The sequence below is a fragment of the Giraffa tippelskirchi genome, chromosome 7 (genome assembly GCF_054371585.1).
Source record: "Giraffa tippelskirchi isolate mGirTip1 chromosome 7, T2T-mGirTip1v1.2.pri, whole genome shotgun sequence".
NCBI lineage: Eukaryota > Metazoa > Chordata > Mammalia > Artiodactyla > Giraffidae > Giraffa > Giraffa tippelskirchi.
The window spans coordinates 131,602,219-131,621,454 of NC_137281.1; the positions used below are offsets into that span (position 1 = coordinate 131,602,219).

The 19,236-nt window shown below is 45.1% G+C and overlaps 2 protein-coding genes and 2 long non-coding RNA genes across 9 annotated transcripts in view; 2 read left to right on the forward strand and 2 right to left on the reverse strand.

Moving 5' to 3' along the window:
- KIAA0586 (KIAA0586 ortholog) overlaps window positions 1-2,966 on the forward strand; it is a 196,956-nt gene extending 193,990 nt beyond the window's left edge. For all 6 annotated transcript variants that reach the window (XR_014059363.1, XR_014059358.1, XR_014059357.1 and 3 more), the window contains one exon: window positions 2,769-2,966. Coding sequence is in view for 2 of the 6 variants with exons in the window: in XM_081509634.1 (XP_081365760.1) it covers window positions 2,769-2,827 (59 nt within the window). In the remaining 4 variants the exon portion in view is untranslated. The remainder of the gene's footprint in view (window positions 1-2,768) is intronic.
- LOC145513402 (uncharacterized) overlaps window positions 1-7,482 on the reverse strand; it is a 20,324-nt gene extending 12,842 nt beyond the window's left edge. Inside the window, exon 1 of the long non-coding RNA XR_014059369.1 lies at window positions 7,162-7,482. This is a non-coding gene — a long non-coding RNA (uncharacterized LOC145513402). The remainder of the gene's footprint in view (window positions 1-7,161) is intronic.
- On the forward strand, window positions 6,757-17,940 carry DACT1 (dishevelled binding antagonist of beta catenin 1). Its single transcript, XM_081509658.1, has 4 exons — window positions 6,757-7,326; window positions 9,523-9,655; window positions 10,747-10,902; window positions 15,018-17,940. Exons 1-4 carry the CDS (start codon window positions 6,982-6,984, stop codon window positions 16,781-16,783), a joined length of 2,400 nt encoding a protein of 799 aa, XP_081365784.1. The 5' UTR covers window positions 6,757-6,981; the 3' UTR covers window positions 16,784-17,940.
- On the reverse strand, window positions 9,295-15,426 carry LOC145513403 (uncharacterized). Its single transcript, XR_014059370.1, has 2 exons — window positions 15,234-15,426; window positions 9,295-9,770 (listed from the first exon to the last, which is right to left on the reverse strand). It is a non-coding gene; the product is annotated as an uncharacterized LOC145513403 (long non-coding RNA).
- Window positions 17,941-19,236: the final 1,296 nt, after the last annotated feature.

Sequence of the window (19,236 nt, forward strand, 5' to 3'; positions counted from 1 at the left end):
TGTGAACATGGAAGCATAACATTTGGGACTTTGGGGGTAACCAACATTGATTTCCAGACATTTCACCACCTCTCTTTAAGGTTAGATAATAAGGCCCATTTTACACATGAGAAAAAGGAGGCTGAGAGGTCCAAGCTGGCAACACCAAGTGTACGCTGAGCATTACCACACCATGGAGTGTGGTGCAGCTGGAGTTCAAATCTGGCCTGTCCTGTCCCTCGGTGAACATCCTCTCACCACAATAGTTAAGTGCTGTGGTAGAATCAGATGCTTTCTTCTGTGCAAACAGCATCTATTAAAGGCTACAGAGGGTCAACCAAATTCCTCCATGTGGCCTGGGAGGGGGAAGGGTTGGGTGTAACAAAATGGCAGCATTTCTTTGTCATGAGGCAAAACTTCCCCCACTCTGTTTGGATTTATTTGGTCTGCATGGACCCAACTGAACAGCAGTGAATTATCCCATCTGTTGTCAAAACCATCCTCCCTGACTTCAAAGAGTCCCAGCCCCCGGAGGGAGAGCCCCCCAGGGTGCAGAGAGAGATGGAACCCCCTAGGCCTCCTGTCGCTGCTTCAGTCTCTGGGGGCTGGAGCCGCTGCCTGTCATCCCAGCTGACTTCGCTTTGAATCTGCGGCTCCTCACCACCCCCAGCCTTCCCCTCAGCCCAAACAGACGAGGCCCGATTTCTGTTTGAAGTGGATGTGCTACTCTTCACACGGTGGGCGCTCCACGGAGGTGCAGCGGGATTAGAGGAAACGGCTCCCCGTGGGGCGAGGCCACCTAAGCCTCCGGCGGCGGCGGCGGCAGCGACAGTCAGCGCTTTCAGCCGCTCAGGGGGTGATAATGGCATTCTGGGCTTTTCCACAGGGGTCCCCAGGCCACCGAGGGATCTTAATTAAAGCGGCTTTGTGGGCCTTGGAGGCAAACACAGGCCCAGAACTCAGAGGGGTTGCTTGTTGTGAGTTCTGGTTCAGTTTCTCCCTAGTCTCAGAGGGACCTAGTTCATAGGAGCAAACGAAATGAAACAGCCGGGTCTACTGTCTAAATCCTGAAGCAAAAGCCTTGTTCGCCGGAGTAACCCAGAGCGGTCCCCGCAGAGCATCACCTGGTACTTTTTGCTGGTGTAGGAATGGTTGGGAAACCAAACTGGAAATTGCTCAAAGTAGGGCTTTCCTGGTGGCTCACTGGTAAAGAACCTGCCTGCCAATGCAGGAGATGCAAGTTTGATTCCCTGGGTTAGGAAGATCCTCTGGAAGCACGGCAACCCACTTCAATATTTTTGCCTGGAGAATCCCATGGACAGAGGAGCCTGGTGGGCTACAATCCACAGGGTTGCAAAAAGTTGAACACGACTGAAGCAACTTAGCATGCACACACCATGCATTGGAGTGATGCTTTCTCCTTCCTCAGATTATTCTGAGGAAAAGGTAATAAATAGATCTGTAAGGAAATTAGTTATCTTAAAGTTTAATTACATACGTTAGTTATTACCTTTAATGATGATAGATGAAAATTTTGAGTTATTTTGCTATAGGGCAAGTATCTCCCCATAGACATTTCAAATGTAGCTCTAAGCAAATATTTTTTAAAAAGATAATACAAAGTTAAATATAAAATTCTCTACTCTGTAAAAATATTTTTTATAAAGATCAATTTTGTGTGTATTTGATTTCATTTGAGTATTACTCTCTGGATAGAATCACAGAATATATCTGTTTTGAAAATATTATTTAGAAAAGAAAAATGAAGTCTGGGTGCCATTTTTTAATAGAATATCAATAATTACATTTTCTCATTAAGATGACACAATTAGATAGGATTAAAAGAAATATTAGCATCCAAGGATAATTTATATTGATGCCTTTCCCTCTGTTCTTAAAGTATGAAATTATTTACACATCCTTCTAATTGGCAGTTGTTTCACAATTTGGATATATATATATACATATGTGTGTGTGTGTGTGTGTATATATATCACAAATGTGTGCAATTGTTTAATTAGTACCAGTTTTCCTCCTAGACCTTAAGCTCCAAGAAGGTAGGGACTATATCTGATTTGTTTACCAGTGTATGCCCAGTGCCAGACATGTCTTAGCTGCTAAAATATCTGTTGAATACATAAGTAATCACTCAAAGAGATGTAATGTAATAATGATGGTATATATTTGTTTTTATAAGAATGCCTACTTTGAATTTTTTCTCTTAATTAAGAAACTCAGGTAATAAATTTGGACTTTATGATTTTAAGAAAGCACTAATGTTTATCTACAAAAAAATACGACTGAAAATAGTCTATGGATTGTCACATCAGGTGTGCAATGGTTTACCAGTTCATACAATTGAGACTTTCAAAAAATTGGTGACTGCTCCCAACAAATCAGAGTAAGGGTAAAATTTACTCGACATAATTGTTTAAGGAGGCTACTTGTAACTGAAACACGTTTAAATTTTGCCTAGGGATGAAGTAGTCTTATCTCATGGTGTTAGTACCAGAGTAGGTAGTTCTAGGGAATCTGCACAATTGCTGTGCTACACATTTCATCTATAAAGATGACTAGCTGAAATGGCAGAGCTAAGGGACTGAAGTTCAAAGTTGGTGTAGACAACTGTGATTGACTGTAGGGAATGCCAGGCACTGCCAGACAGATGTGTTGGGAATTCACCCCCAGACTTCATGGAATCACCTTGTGCTCACTCCTTCAAGAGAAATCTGGTGGAGGGGAACTTTAACAATGCTGAAAAAGAGCTAAATGATAACCTTTTCTTCCAGGAATAAGGATGCCTCTGGTTGTGTACGAGTCAGTGAGAATAGAAGAAGCTGTCTCATAGCCTTGCAGACAAGACCTGCATTGTCCAAGGTTGCTGTTTCCGCTGCCATTCCTTGGTTCCCCTCTGCCCTCAAAAGATTTGTAAAGTGGTCAGGGCCATGATGTTGCCCAGTTTTGCTACCAACTTTCTTTTCTCTTGATCTTTTGTTTCAATGTCTGCTTTCTTTCCCCTACGTGCTCACTGAAGCCTAATTGTGGGGGTCAAGCTATAATTAGTTTATATATGAAGTTTAATTCACTGTGGCTCTTCTGGCATTAGACTCAAATGGGCTTTGATGTCTGGCTGGAGCTTTGATCCCAGTTCCTCGAATGGTGGTCATCACCCCAACTCAAAGACAGCCCTTTATTTTTTCCCTCCTATTTGGAGACAGCTTTTCCCAATTACATCATTTGTGTTTGTTTGGCCATAAAAGCTGGAAGGCATCATTTTGTTGCATTGCTCTATAGCAAAACGTGCAATTGATGCTCCTTACTTTGCTGGGCTGCAAAAAAATGTTCACTGCTGGATAAGGCATTTGTACAATGATGCTCAGACTTTGTGGGGGTGCTGTTGGGAGTTGTTCTGCCCAAGGGCAAAGCGTCAGGCTGTGTCATCTGAGGGACCTTTCCTGGCTCTGCCCAGGAAATGTCTTTAAGCGTAAGCCACATGACTGTGATATATTCAGTCAAGATTCCTTTTCATGCTGGCAACTTTATCTTACTCTCTAGATCCTCCGGGTGGCAGATCCACTCTGTCTTTAATGTCACACATTCTGAGTGTCGATTAGCAGCCTTTCTGAGAAGACAGAGGCCTCCAGGGAAAGCAAAAGAACTAAAGAGAGCTGAGCAATACTAGAAAGGAGATAATAAAGTAGCATTGGTGGAGGAAGAAGCACCAGCACTTGCTTTAAAAAGAAAAGGAAAGAAAAATCCAAACAGTAGGGGAAGTGAGATCCTGTTGCTGACAGGAAGGAGCAGCAAACAGTGGGTGATTACCTTCAACTGCTTCCCAAATACCTGCAACCAAAACAAAGACTCAAAGAGGAAAGAAAGCCTAAGAAAGAAAGACTAAATTGGAGAGGAGAAAAATAGGCTGTTGGGTTAAGAAGAGAATAGGGGCAACCCAACCAGGCACACTTAATCTGACAACATTAGTTTTCCTGGAAAAACAATTACAGCGTTGAGCTGCTTGCTTCTAACTTCACTTGACAGCCTGAGTTTGTTTTAATTGGCGCATGAATGAACAGCATTATTTATTAATGTGTAATGGATACTTTGGAAAACATAACCTCTTTTCCTATTTGTGACCATTTTATTGGTGGAGCCATTTGAATACATTAGTTTTAATATTTAAACCTGCTGGGAACACTTTTTCATGGAGATGTACAAGCTGTTCTGGCAAATGGTTTGCTTTGGGCTAATGAGCCAGCTCGAAGTGGCATTTGGTGAGGAGGGGGCTGGGGAGGTGTAGAGGTTTGGAGACACAGTGACTTGTCTGTCTACTTTAACAAGATTTATTAGTAGTGTGTAAAAACATGTTTCAGCTTTTTTCCCCCTCTCAACTATATAAATATAGTTGTCAATGTGTGATATAACACAGGCCCCAATAATAGACTCCACCCAGCCAGAAGGAATCTAATTCAGAACTAGAAAGCAAGAAGCTTGCCTATAAATGAATAGCACGAGACAATGACAGGGGACAAAGGGGCGTGGCATTTGGCAAAGAGGACCAGACATTATTCTTTAGTGCTTTACTAAAATTAGGAAGGAAAATTTAGTTCTTTTATTATCAAGTACTGTGTTTGGCACAGAGTAGGCATAAAGCTTAGATGAGCTGAAGAGAATTAATTTTGTATGCTGATGAGCACCCAAGCATAATTCCATTTTTACATTTTTAGATTTAATATACAATCTGGTTAATTATGAATCATGGTTGTAGTTATAGTTCCATTTATGTCTGTGAGGGCAGCAATGGAGAGGTCAATGGAGAGTGGCTAGAGAACTCTTGTTTTTGCTTTTTGGTAAATGTGAAACTGACTATTTTTTGCAGAGATTAAGTTAGTTAGAAAGCGTGTTAATGAAAAAACAATTGACAACCAACCTGCAGTTTCTTGAATGCTTGCAAAGGCATTGTCCTGAGTATAGTAATACTTATTGTTAGGTCCCTCAGTCCTGTCTGACTCTTTGTGACCCCATGGACTGCAGCACACCAGGCTTCCCTGTCCTTCACTATCTCCTGGAGTTTGCTCAAACTTATGTCCATTGAGTCAGTGATGCCATCCAACCATCTCGTCCTCTGTCGTCCCCTTCTCCTCCTGCCTTCTATCTTTCCCAGCATCAGAGTCTTTTCTAATGAGTCTTTTCCAATAGTAACACTAAAAGAAAAATAATCACTGCCTTCAGGGAATCCTAATAATGTAATTGGAGAGAATAGATACACATAAACACCTGTGTACATAGTTGTGTGTGCATACCCGGATAAATAACCATGCAAATAGCATTTGGTAAGAATCAAATATTCATGCAGTTGACTGGAATTCAGAGGAGAGAAGTGAACTGATCTTGGAGGGAAGAAGGTTGGCCCACACAGAAGGGAGAAAGGAAGAATTCTTAACAGGGGTAAGAAGCTTAAGAAAGGTCTAAGAGCCTTAAATAATGATAGAGAATGCAATCCTTCACACAACATTGTGCCTGAACTTCAGCAAACTGCAACTGGCTGAATTCGATTTCTGAGGCTCTTGGATGTACTGCTTTTAAAATAGATATGGTACTTTTCCATGGACAAGCCGGCGAGAGGCATTTCCAGACCCCATCTCACTGAAATGCCCTGAGACCAGTGTCCCAAGCACAGATGACAATATTACGAATGCTACTGCAAGGGAAAAGTCTGTTAAGTCCTTCTGGAGGAGGAAAAGAAAGATACAACTTAACTCACATAACGTTTACTCTCCATGTGCCTGCGCCATTGTAAACATGTGCCTGCGCCATTGTAAACACACCATATATGTATATTATTATAATTCTTACAACAGGCACCTTGTTAGTAGTTCCATTTTACCCTTGGGGAAACGGAGGCAGAGAGGTGAAGTTACTTGCCTGCGCAGCTAGTCGTGGCAGGAAAGAGGATTCAAATTCAGGCAATCCGGTTTCAGAGCTCCTGTGCTTGCAGACTAACAACAATAAAAAACTCTTAACAAAAACCAAAGCGCGCACGCGCGCGCGCACCCCCTAAGCCCGGAGCTTGTAAAAGAATTGATGCAACCGCTGGCTGTACAGCGACATCCTCCTGCCTAATTTTAAATGCCTTCCATGAAAAGATTAAAACAACAGCAACAAAACCAAGAGTTCAACAGTTTTCGGACAACGCTGCACTGTGCCTTGTAGTGCTTGCCTTTACAACTTGGAGTCACAAAAGCCAACTCCAAGAAAAAGTCTTTGAATACACTCGCAGTACCTTGCTTGGTAAGGTGGAAGAAACCTAAACCAGCCTGAGTGGATACGAACAGTGGACGTGTGGGGAAAGGGTTAATGTGGTGGGCTGCAACTCGGTCGAGTTTCAGAAAGTTCTCTCGGGAGCCCAACTGCTGCGTCCCTTGGCGGACCCTGCCTGAGAAGCCGGCTCTAACAGGATGCTGGGGCTCGGGGTGCTCGCCCCTGGCTTTGTGCGATTGTAAAGAACCAATAAGAAGCGAGGCAAAAACTGGGTGCCGTAAACCCGAAAAGGGGGCGACGAGGCCCGCAGGAAGAGCGGGGGAGGAGAGAGGGTGGAGCGGGGAGGGCCAGGCGAGCAGGAGGCCGGCGCCGAGCGCGAGCGGCGCCCCTGACACTAGAGGGGGAAGCCGAGGGGGAGCGGGCCTCGCAGCCGAGGGGCCGGCGCGGGGAGGCGGGCGCCGGGCGGGGGTTCGCCTGGCCGCCGCGCGTGACGTAGCGCCGGGCAGGGCGTTATCAGCTGCGGGGCCGCGGCGAGGGACGCGCGGCGACAGCGGACGGCGCTGCCCGGGGCCCGGACGGCTGCAGCCCGGGGCCGCGCGCGGGTCCTGAGCGCCCCGGGTCCCCGCCCCCGCCGCCGCGCCCTGCCGCCGGGAAGCATGAGTCCGAGGCCGTAGCCCTAGCACCCGCTCCTCCGCCCGGGCGGCCCGGCTGCGGGGCCGGGTGCGCGCGGCCGGGTTGGGGGCCATGAAGCCGAGTCCGACCGGGACGGCTAAGGAGCAGGAGCCGCCGGCGCCGGCCCGGGCAGAGCAGCGCACGGCGGAGCCTGAGGGGCGCTGGCGGGAGAAGGGCGAGGCGGACACGGAGCGGCAGCGCACCCGCGAGCGGCAGGAGGCCACGCTGGCCGGGCTGGCGGAGCTGGAGTACCTGCGCCAGCGCCAGGAGCTGCTGGTCCGGGGCGCCCTGCGCGGCACGGGGGGCGCGGGGGCCGCTGCAGCCCGCGCCGGAGAGCTGCCGGGGGAGGCGGCGCAGCGCAACCGCCTGGAGGAGAAGTTCTTGGAAGAGAACATCTTGCTGCTGCGGAAGCAATTGGTAGGTCGTGCCCAGAGGTGGGGGCCCGGTTGTCCCTGCAGACGGGCCAGGGGTCGGGCAGGTGGTCCGTGGTGGGTGCCTCTAGCTAGGAGCAACCCTCTGGCTTCCCGGGACCCCCGCCCGGCCCTTCCCTGATCTGGGTTCCTGCGGGCCCCCGGGAGCGCGTGGGTTGCCGACGCCCACGCGATCTCGGCGTGTGCCCGCTTTGTGTCAGGTGAGGGGCCGGAGACCCCGCGCGGACTGCCGGGGCGAGGGTGGCCGCTCTCTCCTCCAGCCCTGCCTTCGGGATTCTTGGAGTCGTCTGGTCGGAACCTCCAATCGCTCTAGTTAGACGAATGCCTGCCCTCTCTCCGAAGGTTTGCAAACCCTCATTTAAAACAGCATTTCTTTGGAGGGCTTCTTGGCTTCAGGTCCTCCCTCCGAGAGGGGACAAAAGCCGGGGAGGGGACTTTGGGGCGCGATTGACTGTCCAGTGCCGAATTTTACCATTACACGGAAGCGGTCGCGGGGAGCCCTGCCTGCCCCTCCCTGGGCTCCCCCCCTCCAGCCTGCCAGCTTTTGCCTACTCTGCTGCTTAATTTCAGATAGAAGCCCTTTGTATAAGGCGGCTAAAACAGATGCACATGATGGAAATTTGGTTGGAGAAAGTGCCCCTTCCTCCCATTACGTACTGCTCGTTGTGACTTGAGGTGGAGGTGGGCGGAAGGGAAAACCTCCTCTCAGGGAGCATTTATCGTATTGGATTTGTGTCAGCATCTTAGACATTCTCTGCCGTCTTCATTAACGGGGAAGAAAAAGAACTTTGACGCTTAATGTACTGATGAACAGCTTTGACTCAGCCTCAGAGAAATGGCGGCAGCTTTGTTTCCATGACCTCAAAAATGTAGTTTTGAAAACAGAAAAAAAAAAAAAATCCTTATCTGACCATGTGATACTATCTGAAACTAGACACATACTAGATAATGTGTCTCCTGCTAACAGAGTGATGCCGTGTGGTTGTCAAGTGTTTTCTTGTATTATCTTTTTTCAGATAATTTGTCTCTCTTTTTGAGCATCAAAGTGATTTTACTTGTTTGGTTCATTTTTTCCTGAAGAAACTCGTTCTAACAAATCAGCATGTTATATGTCCAAGCTTTTTAAGTTCAAGGACAGACAGGAGGAACAGATACTCATATGCATCTGTTTTGTAAGGCTGTGTGGAAATAGTGGTTTGTGCAATAATACCTCAGGTTTGGCATTTTGCTGTGGTTTTTGATAGCAGACATTGATTTGAGTCAATTCTTGCTGGTTATGCCTGGTCATTGACATTGTGTACATTGTCTTATACAACAGCACCTTCTTGTCTTCATGAATCTCACAATTGTGAGTGCACATTCCTGTTGTTGCCTGCAGTGGAGCAAGACAGCATGTCAGGAGAATTCCCGTCCAGTCAGTGTTTGTGGTGCTATTTTCATTTGTAGACTTGGCATTTGTGATTTGAACCAGATGCCTTTGAGTTTTCTTTTTTCTTTTTTTGCTTTCCCAGCAATAGGAAGCACTAGGTGGCGATGTGACTTAGCACTACAGTCTGTCACCTTTGGAAACCCGAGTTGAGTTCAAATCTTGATGGACCGTCCCTTGAGGGTTTTGGATTCTGCCAGCTCACATTATACTTGGCACTGGCTATTAGTATTAGTTTCTCACTTTCAAAGGCCCTAAGACTGATTAAACCCCACAAAGTGACTAATAGAAATCAAAACTCTGCAGGACATTTGGCCAGAAAATCTCACCTAAGAAAGATTATAGTGTATTGTAGGAAATCTGTTACACTCTGACTTCAAATTAAAGAGTCTACTGTGAAGTACTGTTTTGTAATAAATTGGCTGTACACAAGAGGTTTTTTAAAAAAAATCTCAGTGGGTTTTTCATATCCCTACCTATAAAAAGGAAGTTTGTATATATATTAGCTGAAACTAAAAGCAAGTCTTGTTTTTATGAAGAAACTTTATATCACCACAAAATGTGAGAAAGTGGAATTAAACAGGACATATTCTTGAAGTTTTTCTTTACTTCAGGTCATCCAGTAAAATTTTGGTTTTGAAAAATTTAGGGAACTCTTCAGATGGTAATTTGAATACTTAGAGCCAACTTTGTAGTTCTTTGTCACCAAAATGTGTTGGTTTTTTTTTTTTCCTTTCTCTGTTTGTTCCTCATCAGAATTGTTTGAGGAGAAGAGATGCTGGTTTGTTGAATCAGTTGCAGGAACTTGACAAGCAGATAAGTGACTTGAGACTGGATGTGGAAAAGACATCTGAAGAGCACCTGGAGACAGACAGCCGCCCCAGCTCAGGTGAGATCGGGAGCACAAGGAGAAATTCAGCTGTCATGCATTCTATCTTGGCCCCCTCTGCTTAGCATTCCCAGACCCGCAAAGGACAATGGAGTTTGTTTCCAGTACAGAGAGACTACAGCAAAACAAAACAAGAAAAGTCTGTTATTCAGTTGCATGACAGGGAAATTAAATCAGACAATAAATTTATTGAAATATAGTTGATTTACAGTGTTGTGTTAATTTCTGCTGTACAGCAAAGTGATTCAGTTATATGTATACATATTCTTTTTCATATTCTTTTCTATTGTGGTTTATCACAAGATATAGTTTCCTGTGCTGTACAGTAGGATCTTGTTGTTTATTCATTTTCTTATTTTTAAAAAAATTTTTTAATTGGGAGAAAATTGCTATCCATTTTCTATGTGATGATTTGTATCCACCAATGCCAGACTCCCAATCTATCCCTGCCCACCACTCCCCAGCAACCACAAGTCGGTTCTCTTATGTTTGTGAGTCTATTTCTGTTTCATAGATGAGTTCATTAGACAACAAAATTTTTAATAATGAGACTTATCTGACTGAAGTCCCGTGAGTTTAAAAATAAAAGCTTATATGCAAATTTCTGAAAGAGCGATCCTCCTTTGAAACTTGAGAAAGTCAGAACAGGGCTAGAAAATTAGTCACACTCAACTCCTGAGACCACTTCAAAAGTTTTCTTTTTTCCTTTTAAACCATTTGGCTCCTTACATAGATTTGTTTTTCTCTTCAAGTTATTTTTTCTGAAATGTTTGTGAAAAAATTGACACTCTGACAGATCTGAGTCTCTTTCCTTGCCCATCTTTAAAGGTGGGGTCAAGGAGGAAGGTCAGTTTGAGAGTGAGAGTACTCTCAACTTTGAAATATACTCATAGTTATGGGCTCTTTGCCTTTTTCTGAGGATTGCTGGAAACAAAACCCTAAAGTCAAGACACTATATCTCATGAACCAAAATCGGCATATTCTCTCTCCGTGTTCCCTCTTTTGTACATGATTACCCCTTTTCCTTTTAAACACAAATGTGTGTTTTTGCTTAACATGATCTTAACCTCAAATGATGTTTTGATTTGTAGGGTTTTATGAACTGAGTGATGGGGCTTCGGGATCCCTGTCCAATTCTTCGAACTCGGTCTTCAGTGAGTGTTTATCCAGTTGTCATTCCAGCACCTGCTTCTGCAGCCCCTTGGAGGCAACCTTGACTATCTCAGATGGTTGCCCCAAATCTGCAGGTAAGACTTTTTAGAATTGACATTTTAAAAATTTATTTTTAATTGGAGGATAATTGCTTTACAGCATTGTCTTGGCTTCTGTCAGATAACAATTTGAATCAGGCATAAGCATACATATGTCCCCTCCCTCTTGAACCTACCCCCACCGCACACCATCCCACCTCTCTAAGTTGTCACAGAGCACTGCACTGAGCTCCCTGTGTTATATAGAGATTCCCCATTAGCTATCTTTTCTACATATGGTGATAGATATGTTTCAATGCTGCCCTCTCAATTGGTTCCACCCTCTCCTTCCTGCTATATCCACAGTCTGTTCTCTATATCTGCTTTTCTATTCCTGTCCTGAAAATAGGTTCATCAGTACCATTTTTCAGATTCCATATATATGCGTTAATATATGATATTTGTTTTTCTCTTTCTGACTTACTTCACTGTATAACAAGCTCTAGATTCATCTGCCTTCCTAGAACTGACTCAAATGAGTTCCTTCCTATGGCTGAGTGATTTTCTATCGTGTATATGTACCACAACTTCTATATCTACAGAATTGATAGACATTTTTATTTTTTTAATTTTTTTTTTTCTGATACATATTCAGTTCAGTTCAGTCACTCAGTCATGTCCGACTCTTTGCGACCCCATGAATCGCAGCATGCCAGGCCTCCCTGTCCATCACCAACTCCTGGAGTCTACCCAAACTCATGTCCATCGAGTCGGTGATGCCATCCAGCCATCTCATCCTCTGCCGTCCCCTTCTCCTCCTGCCCCCAATCCTTCCCAGCATCAGGGTCTTTTCCAATGAGTCAACTCTTCACATGAGGTGGCCAAAGTATTAGAGTTTCAGCTTCAACATCAGTCCTTGCAATGAACACCCAGGACTGATCTCCTTTACTGGTACATATTACATCCTCCAAATTATCATGTTTATTAGGTATTATAGTTATTTCCCTTGGGTCCACAAACAAGTCTTCTTGCCTTTGTATCTCAGTCTCTCTCTCTGTAAATGGAGGGTTTGATGATGTCTTCTTTTTTTTTTTTCCTGGAGGTGAGGATTTTGTTACATGAATTAAGAAGAACACATTCAGCCCATAAAAGCATGCGGTAACTTAACTATACATGAAAGTGAGTGTGAACTCATAAATTATATGATAGACATTTTTAATTGGAAGGAGTCAAAGGTCCTTAAAAGTTGTCTAGCTTCAGCCCCTTCTACTGATGAAAAACAAAGACAGAGAACTTCATCTGCTTTTTGCCTTTAGTGCCATAGCTGCATCTAGCATCAAGATCACCACTATTCCCAGTCCTTTTTGGGTGTCACCTGGCTTTATATCCTGATGGTAGCAAGACAGCTTATCTTTAGAAATCCTGTCCCAATATTATAGATATTGAGCTCTGTTTCTGAGTCTTTGCTGTTAACTTGTTTGCATTTTCTTTTCAAAATTACTTTAGATCTGTTTTCTTCTTCCTTTAATCATTTAAAGCTAAGGATTCCCTGGTAGCTCAGTCAGTAAAGAATCCTCCTGCAATGTGGGAGACCCAGGTTTGATCCCTGGATCAGGAAGATCCCCTGGAGAAGGAAATGGCAACCCACTCCAGTATTGTTGCCTGGAGAATCCCATGGACAGAGGAGCCTGGCAGGCTGCTGTCCACGGGGTCATAGGAGTTGGACACGACTAGTGGTTTAGTCACTAAACCACCAGCACCAAAGCTTAGATCAAGTTAAATATATCTGTAAGAGCCTGCTTAAGAGCTGCTCGGCTCTTCTGGTAGCAGTGGCCCCTCCATGTTCTCCAGAATGCCTTGCATGATGGCAGCTCTCTCTTCATTTAGCAGGTGGATGGGGTTAGATCCCCTCGACAGTTTCCCCCATTTTGGGCTATTATTGCAGCGTTCTCTAGAGAGAATCATGCCGTTGTTGATTCTGGAAGAGTTTCTGCATTTCTGCTATGGGTCTCACACACTGCTGTATGCACTGCATACATTTCTCTGCTTTGAATCCTCCATATAGTTCTGCAGGGTGCACGTGTTGTCAGGAACCATTTTATGTATCAGAAAACGGAGGCCCAGTGAGGTTAGGTTTGGTAAGTTGCTTAAGACTATATAGTGAGTAAGTGGCAGAGGCAGGGTTCAAGCTTAGAACTAACTGCCAGATCCTTGTTTTTCCACCACACTAAGGGAATTCAGAAAGTGTTGTGTTCAACCTTCTCATCAAACAGGAGGAATTTGGTTTTACATGCCTTTTGTCAGAGCTCCTCATTTGCTGAATGGCAGAGTTAGTTGTTGCTGAAATTTGGGACACCTTCCTTAGTTCTGATTTAGTGTGATTCCTCAGAAGAGCAGAGAAAATAGGGAGATTAGAGGAGGCTATAGGTTCTGGCACAAGTCACTATACCCTTGGTTTTATGTATTGTCCACTTAGGTATAGGCTGAATTTCTGAGGTCTAGGCAGTGCAAACATAACACCAAACAACTGAGGCTGCTAACTGGCTGGTGTCTCTATAGTGTGTGTTGTTAGCACCAATCATTTGGGGAAGCACAGGTCTGTGTGATCTAGAGTGTCTGGGTCTCAAGTTCATTGGTAATTGCTCCCTTTCATTCTGCAGATTTGGTTTCAGAGGGAAATTTTATAAACCCATTAAAGGTACTTTGGTATAGGTTTTCCTTAAGGACAGACTCCTCTATCCCAAATGTCACATCTTCTCATAATTGAGACAGTTGGGTTGGCCTTTGGGGGCTGGGATGTCTGTCTTGTTCCTTAACTCTAGAAAAGAGGGAATAGGGATGAGAGGTGTCATGTAGGTAAATGTGGCTTTAAGTAAGATAAGGACAGGCCTTGGGGTAGTGAGGAAGAATGGGCACAGATATTAGCTAGAGAGGTTTCCCTTCTTACAACAAGCTGTTTATTGGGAGTGGAAGTGGAATTGGGAACATGACACATTTATTTTATAATAAATTTTGTTTACAAATGAATATCATTTCTGGGCCTAGACCGGCCCTGCCACCCAGACTGCTAATAATCATTGAAATTCACATGGCTTTCCTTTAAACAATTAACATAGCATCTAGCACATAGTGGGTTTTTAATATTTGAATGAATAAATATAATGGAAAACAAATTAAATAGGGACAAAAACTTTGATCTTATGTAACTAAAAGTCACTCGGAAGATTTGATATTTATAATATATACCAGGATAAGAAAGTGAAGTCTCTCAGTCGTGTCTGACTCTTTGCAACCCCATGGACTGCAGCCTCCCAGGCTCCTCCGTCCATGGGATTTTCCAGGTAAGAGTACTGGAGTGGGGTGCCATTTCCTTCTCCAGGAGATCTTCCCAATTCAGGGATCAAACCCAGGTCTCCTGCATTGCAAGCAGACACTTTACCCTCTAAGCCACCAGGATAAGAGATCAGAATAATCTAATTAAGCAAGAAAGCTTGATTTCATTGTATTTTGTATTGAAAGGAAACCAGGAATAGAACACAGAAGGGAAAGTGGCCCAGAGAAAGAGTGGCTCAAAAAACATTTATTTTTCCAGTTATAAATGCAGTACATATACTTTTATCGAAAAGTTAGAAAATAGAAAAAGAAGAAAGTACCATTACTTGCTTTCCCACCACTTTGAGATGCTACTTTGAGAAGCATCTTCGCATGCTTCATTTCAGACTTTCTTTGAATATATCCAGTCTTAATAAAATTATAATTATAAAATTATTATTTTCACTCCACTTTAAAGTGTTTTCCATATATTATTCAATAGTTTGAAAGCATTTTTAATGGCTGAATATTTTTCCTTCAGAGTTCTATCTTGTTAAAAATTCCTTTGTTGATTATTTTTTTCCTCACCCAGTAATATGAACTGTATGTGAAATAGTAGAGTAGCTTGTGGAGTATTTGTTGATTCTTTGGTATTCTCTCTCTACCCCTGAATTTGTCTTCATAGAAACTGGCCTGATCAAGCTGGTGCCAACCAGTTCATTTCTTCAGAGTGTACCTTTAAATGTTTTTCAGATCTCATAGGATGGCTAGAATATAAAGGCCCTTGTGAAGACCAGGCCTCAGGGGCAGTTGGCTGTTCCCCTCCACACCACAATCTAATTCCCTTGTTGTCGTTGCAGATGTGAATCCCAAGTACCAGTGCGATCTGGTGTCTAAAAATGGGAATGATGTGTATCGCTACCCCAGTCCACTTCATGCCGTGGCCGTGCAGAGCCCAATGTTCCTCCTTTGCCTGACTGGCAACCCCTTGAGGGAAGAGGAGCGGCTTGGTAACCATGCCAACGACGTTTGTGCGGGATCTGAGCTGGACGCCGTCAAGACAGACACTAACTTACCATCTCCAAGCAGTTTGTGGTCTGCTCCCCATCCTTCATCCAGCAAGAAAATGGATGGTTACATTCTGAGCCTGGTCCAGAAAAAAACCCACCCAGTAAGGACCAACAAACCGAGGACCAGTGTGAACGCTGACCCCACGAAGGGGCTTCTGAGGACTGGGAGCGTTTGTATCCGAGTGACTGGGGGCGTCTCACAGGGCAACAGTGGGAACCTTAAGAATTCGAAACAGGTCCATTTGCCCTCCGGAAGCATCCCTTCTTTGGACAATGGGGCCTTCTCCCCACCAAAACAGTGGTCAAAAGAATCAAAGCCAGAACCTCTGGAAAGCAAGAGGTTGCCCCCGCCTGAAGGCTGTTCTCCAGGCACTGCTACCGAACTTCAAGGTAAGCATCTGCCCAAAAACACCAAGCCCGTCTCCCAGGAACATGCGAGGTGTCCCCCCGCTGGGACAGGGGAGTCCTCTAAGGAAAGCGGGCAGATTCCAGCTGCCTCTCCGAAAGAGAGCCCTGGGAGGGTCCTCGCGCCGCTGCAGGAGAACAGAGTGGTCCAGCCACTGAAAAAGGTGCCACAGAAAAACAGCCCGCAGGCAGGCACTCTGGCTCCCTCTCCCGCCGCCTCAGCCCTGCTGCCCGCCACTTTCCCGGCAGAAGAGCGGCCGGCCCTGGATTTCAGAAGCGAGGGCTCCTCTTCTCAGAGCCTGGAGGAAGGGCCCCTGGGGAAGGCGCCGCTTCCGGGGGTCAGGCCGCCCCGGGGTGCGCGCCCCGCGGCCGCCCCGAGGGGCTCCGCCGTGAAGCACAGGGCGCCAGCCGTCCACGGGCCGGAAAGTGCTCTGCCCGCCGTGAGGGAGAAGGCCCGGGCGGCCGGCAAGAAGTGTCGGTTCCCCGACGACACGGATACAAATAAGAAACTGCGGCGAGCCCCAGCGAAGGCGCGGCGGGGTGGGGGCGGCCAGCCCGACGCGGGGCTCCCCAGCCGGCCGCTGGGGGCCGGCCACCGCGCGGGGAGCCGGGCGCACGGCCACGGCCACGGCCGGGAGGCGGTGGTGGCCAAGCCCAAGCACAAGCGCACCGACTCGCGGCGGTGGAGGTCGGCCGCCGAGGTGTCGTACGAGGAGGCGCTGCGGCGCGCGCGGCGGGGCCGGCGGGAGCCCGCGGGGCTGTTTGCGGCCGGGCCTTACGCCAGCCCCTACGCGTACGCGGCCAGCGACTCCGAGTACTCGGCCGAGTGCGAGTCCCTGTTCCACTCCACCGTGCTGGACACCAGCGAGGACGAGCGCAGCAACTACACCACCAACTGCTTCGGCGACAGCGAGTCCAGCGTGAGTGAGGGCGACTTCGTGGGCGACAGCACGAGCACCAGCGACTCGGAGGAGAGCGGGGGCTTGATTTGGTCCCAGTTCGTGCAGACGCTCCCCCTGCAGCCGGTCCCGGCCCCCGACCTTCGCCGCAACCCCACCAAAACCTTCGTCAAGATTAAGGCCTCACATAACCTCAAGAAGAAGATCCTCCGTTTTCGGTCGGGCTCTTTGAAACTGATGACGACCGTCTGAGGCACATCCTCCGTGTAGAGAGTGGGGCTTTCTAGTTCCCCACCTGTCGGTGGCGTCTTCCTTTTTTTGTGTGATAATTTCACGGAGTGCTTTCCTTTGGTTAAGAGAAAACCGAGGTGAATTTTTGTCTCATCTTCGTCACGTATGGACACTAGTGCCTTTAATGGAAGGTAAAGAATGTTTTTTTGTTGTTGTTGGTTAGAAGTGAATATTGAGTTTCTAATGGTGGTGACGGTGAGTGAATTTTGTGGTATCAGATGATTTTTCTTTGAAATGGTCTGAGCATCTGTGAAGGCACAGGTTTTGATGTTCAGGTGTTAAGTGGATGAGACCTTTTGATCTGGAGGTCAGGCGGATGGCATTTGAGGACATACATTTGCTTCTTTGGTTCTTCAGGGCAGCGTCGCCATGAGGGTTTTCCTGTTGAGGGTATCATATACAGTTGTGTGAGGGAGATACAAGGGGCAGTCGTGGTTTCCTGTCATTTTTTATGTATTCTGCTTTTCTCAGATGTAGCCCCATTCTGTTTTCTTCTCAGAACTGTTTGGTTTACTGGACTCAGAACTTGAAGACCACACCCTACATCCATAAAGGTGAACTGGGTAAGGAGGCTGGTAATACCTAAAAAGGATTCGCTAAAACCTTTGCCACCCTTGGTGCCTAGGCCCTGGTTACAGTAACCCCTTCTAGGGCCATTTACCCAACATTGATGCCTTTCTCCCCCTCTCTAATTTACAGCAGATCCAACCATTCCTCCCTTGGAGACTTGCCTTTGGTATAACTTTTCGTCGTTGGGTGCAGAGAAATTCACTCCTAATGAAATAACTCTTGAGTGTCACTCCAAGCTCAGAACTGCTCACAGAGCACTGTGCCATCTAAACATTAGCCCAAACATATTAGTGCAATCCAGTCCAGATTGGACCACTGACCCTGTCTTGGAAGGGCTTTTTTTAAAAAAAATTTTTTTGGTAAACAGTATTGTGTAAAATTGCTTTTTTATACCAATATATGCATGTTTTGTGCATGAGTAGTATTTGTTTTGATATTCCTGTTGATGTTAAATGACTGTATGATATAAACAGTATGTGTTTTTATATATCTTTGTGTAAATTTAATATAACACATTATATGCTGTAATAAACGATTTGTTTTCCTGCTGTTAAGTTTGTTATTTGGGTATAAAACCAGATGTTTACACCTATAAATCTTGTGCTTATTATTGTGGGGTTTATATTAGGCCGATTCTAGCATTTGAAATATTATTTACAATAATTAAAGCAGATTTTAAGAGTATTCGATTGGGTGGTACATAAACAAATGAGGACAAGCAATTCACTTGTTGAGAATGGTTAAGGGGCTTCTTTAAAATTGAAGGTACGTTTAATAGAGCTCTTCTAAGGAAAATATTTCTGTGAAAACCTCCTCTCTCCCCCAACTTCTAAGTATGAAGAATTTTCAACATGGAAAAGTTGAAAGGATGGTACAATAAACACCTGTGTAGCTACCACCTAGATTCAACAATTGTTAACATTTTGCCATGCATGCTTTAACACTCTATATGAATATATTAGATTAAACCATATTGCTGGTTTTGTGGGTTGAAGACAGATTTTGGTAATCTTCCCTCTCCCTACCACACTGCTACATTATTTCACAGTAAATTTCAGGCATCATGATGTTTCATTTATAAAAACCAGGTATTTCCTAAGAACAAGGCGATTGTCCTATATAACCACAACACCATGATCACACCTAAAGAAAATTGACAATAATTCTTAATATCAAATGTTTAGTCTCTATTCAATAACTTTACAATTTGTTTCAAAATTTTTAAATAGCAGCTTCACTGCTCCCTCCAACCAGGAGTCAGTCAATGTTATACACTGCATTTGGTTATAGATCCCTACTCTTAGAATTTGTTGTTGTTCAGTTGCTCAATTGTGTCCGACTCTTTGCAATTCCATGGACTGCAGAACGCCAGGCTTCCCTGTCCTTCGCCATCTCCTGGAGTTTCCTCAAACTCATGTCGATTGAGTCGGTGATGTCATCCAACCATCTCGTCCTCTGTTGTCCCTTCTCCTGCCTTCAGTCTTTCCCAGTGTCAGGGTCTTAATCTTGGAATAGCCTCTCCATATTTTTTTACAATGACATTTGGTTGTTAAAGTCAGCACAGTTGTCTTGTAGAAGGGCCCCATTCTAGATTTGGTTGTTTCTTTATGTTGTTTTTTTAACATCTTCTAGTACTTCTATTTCCTGTAAACTGTGAGGGCTTGATTGGATTCAGGTTAAACATTCTTCGAAACAAAATTTCACTAGTGATCTTGTGTACTTGTATTGCTTCACATCAAGAAACAGAATATCAGGTTACTTACTATTACTGAATTTAAGAGTGATCCCTTGGTCAAGTTAGTGAGCAGAGCTTTCTCCACTGTAAAGGTTTTGTTTTTCCTCTT

What these genes read in the sequence shown, in the direction of transcription:
- DACT1 (XM_081509658.1), top strand. Translation starts at nt 6,982, where the DNA reads ATGAAGCCGAGTCCGACCGGGACGGCTAAGGAGCAGGAGCCGCCGGCG. An exon ending in TGCTGCTGCGGAAGCAATTG is followed by an intron (nt 7,327 to 9,522) that starts GTAGGTCGTGCC and finishes GTTCCTCATCAG; the next exon opens with AATTGTTTGAGGAGAAGAGA. An exon ending in TGGTTGCCCCAAATCTGCAG is followed by an intron (nt 10,903 to 15,017) that starts GTAAGACTTTTT and finishes TTGTCGTTGCAG; the next exon opens with ATGTGAATCCCAAGTACCAG.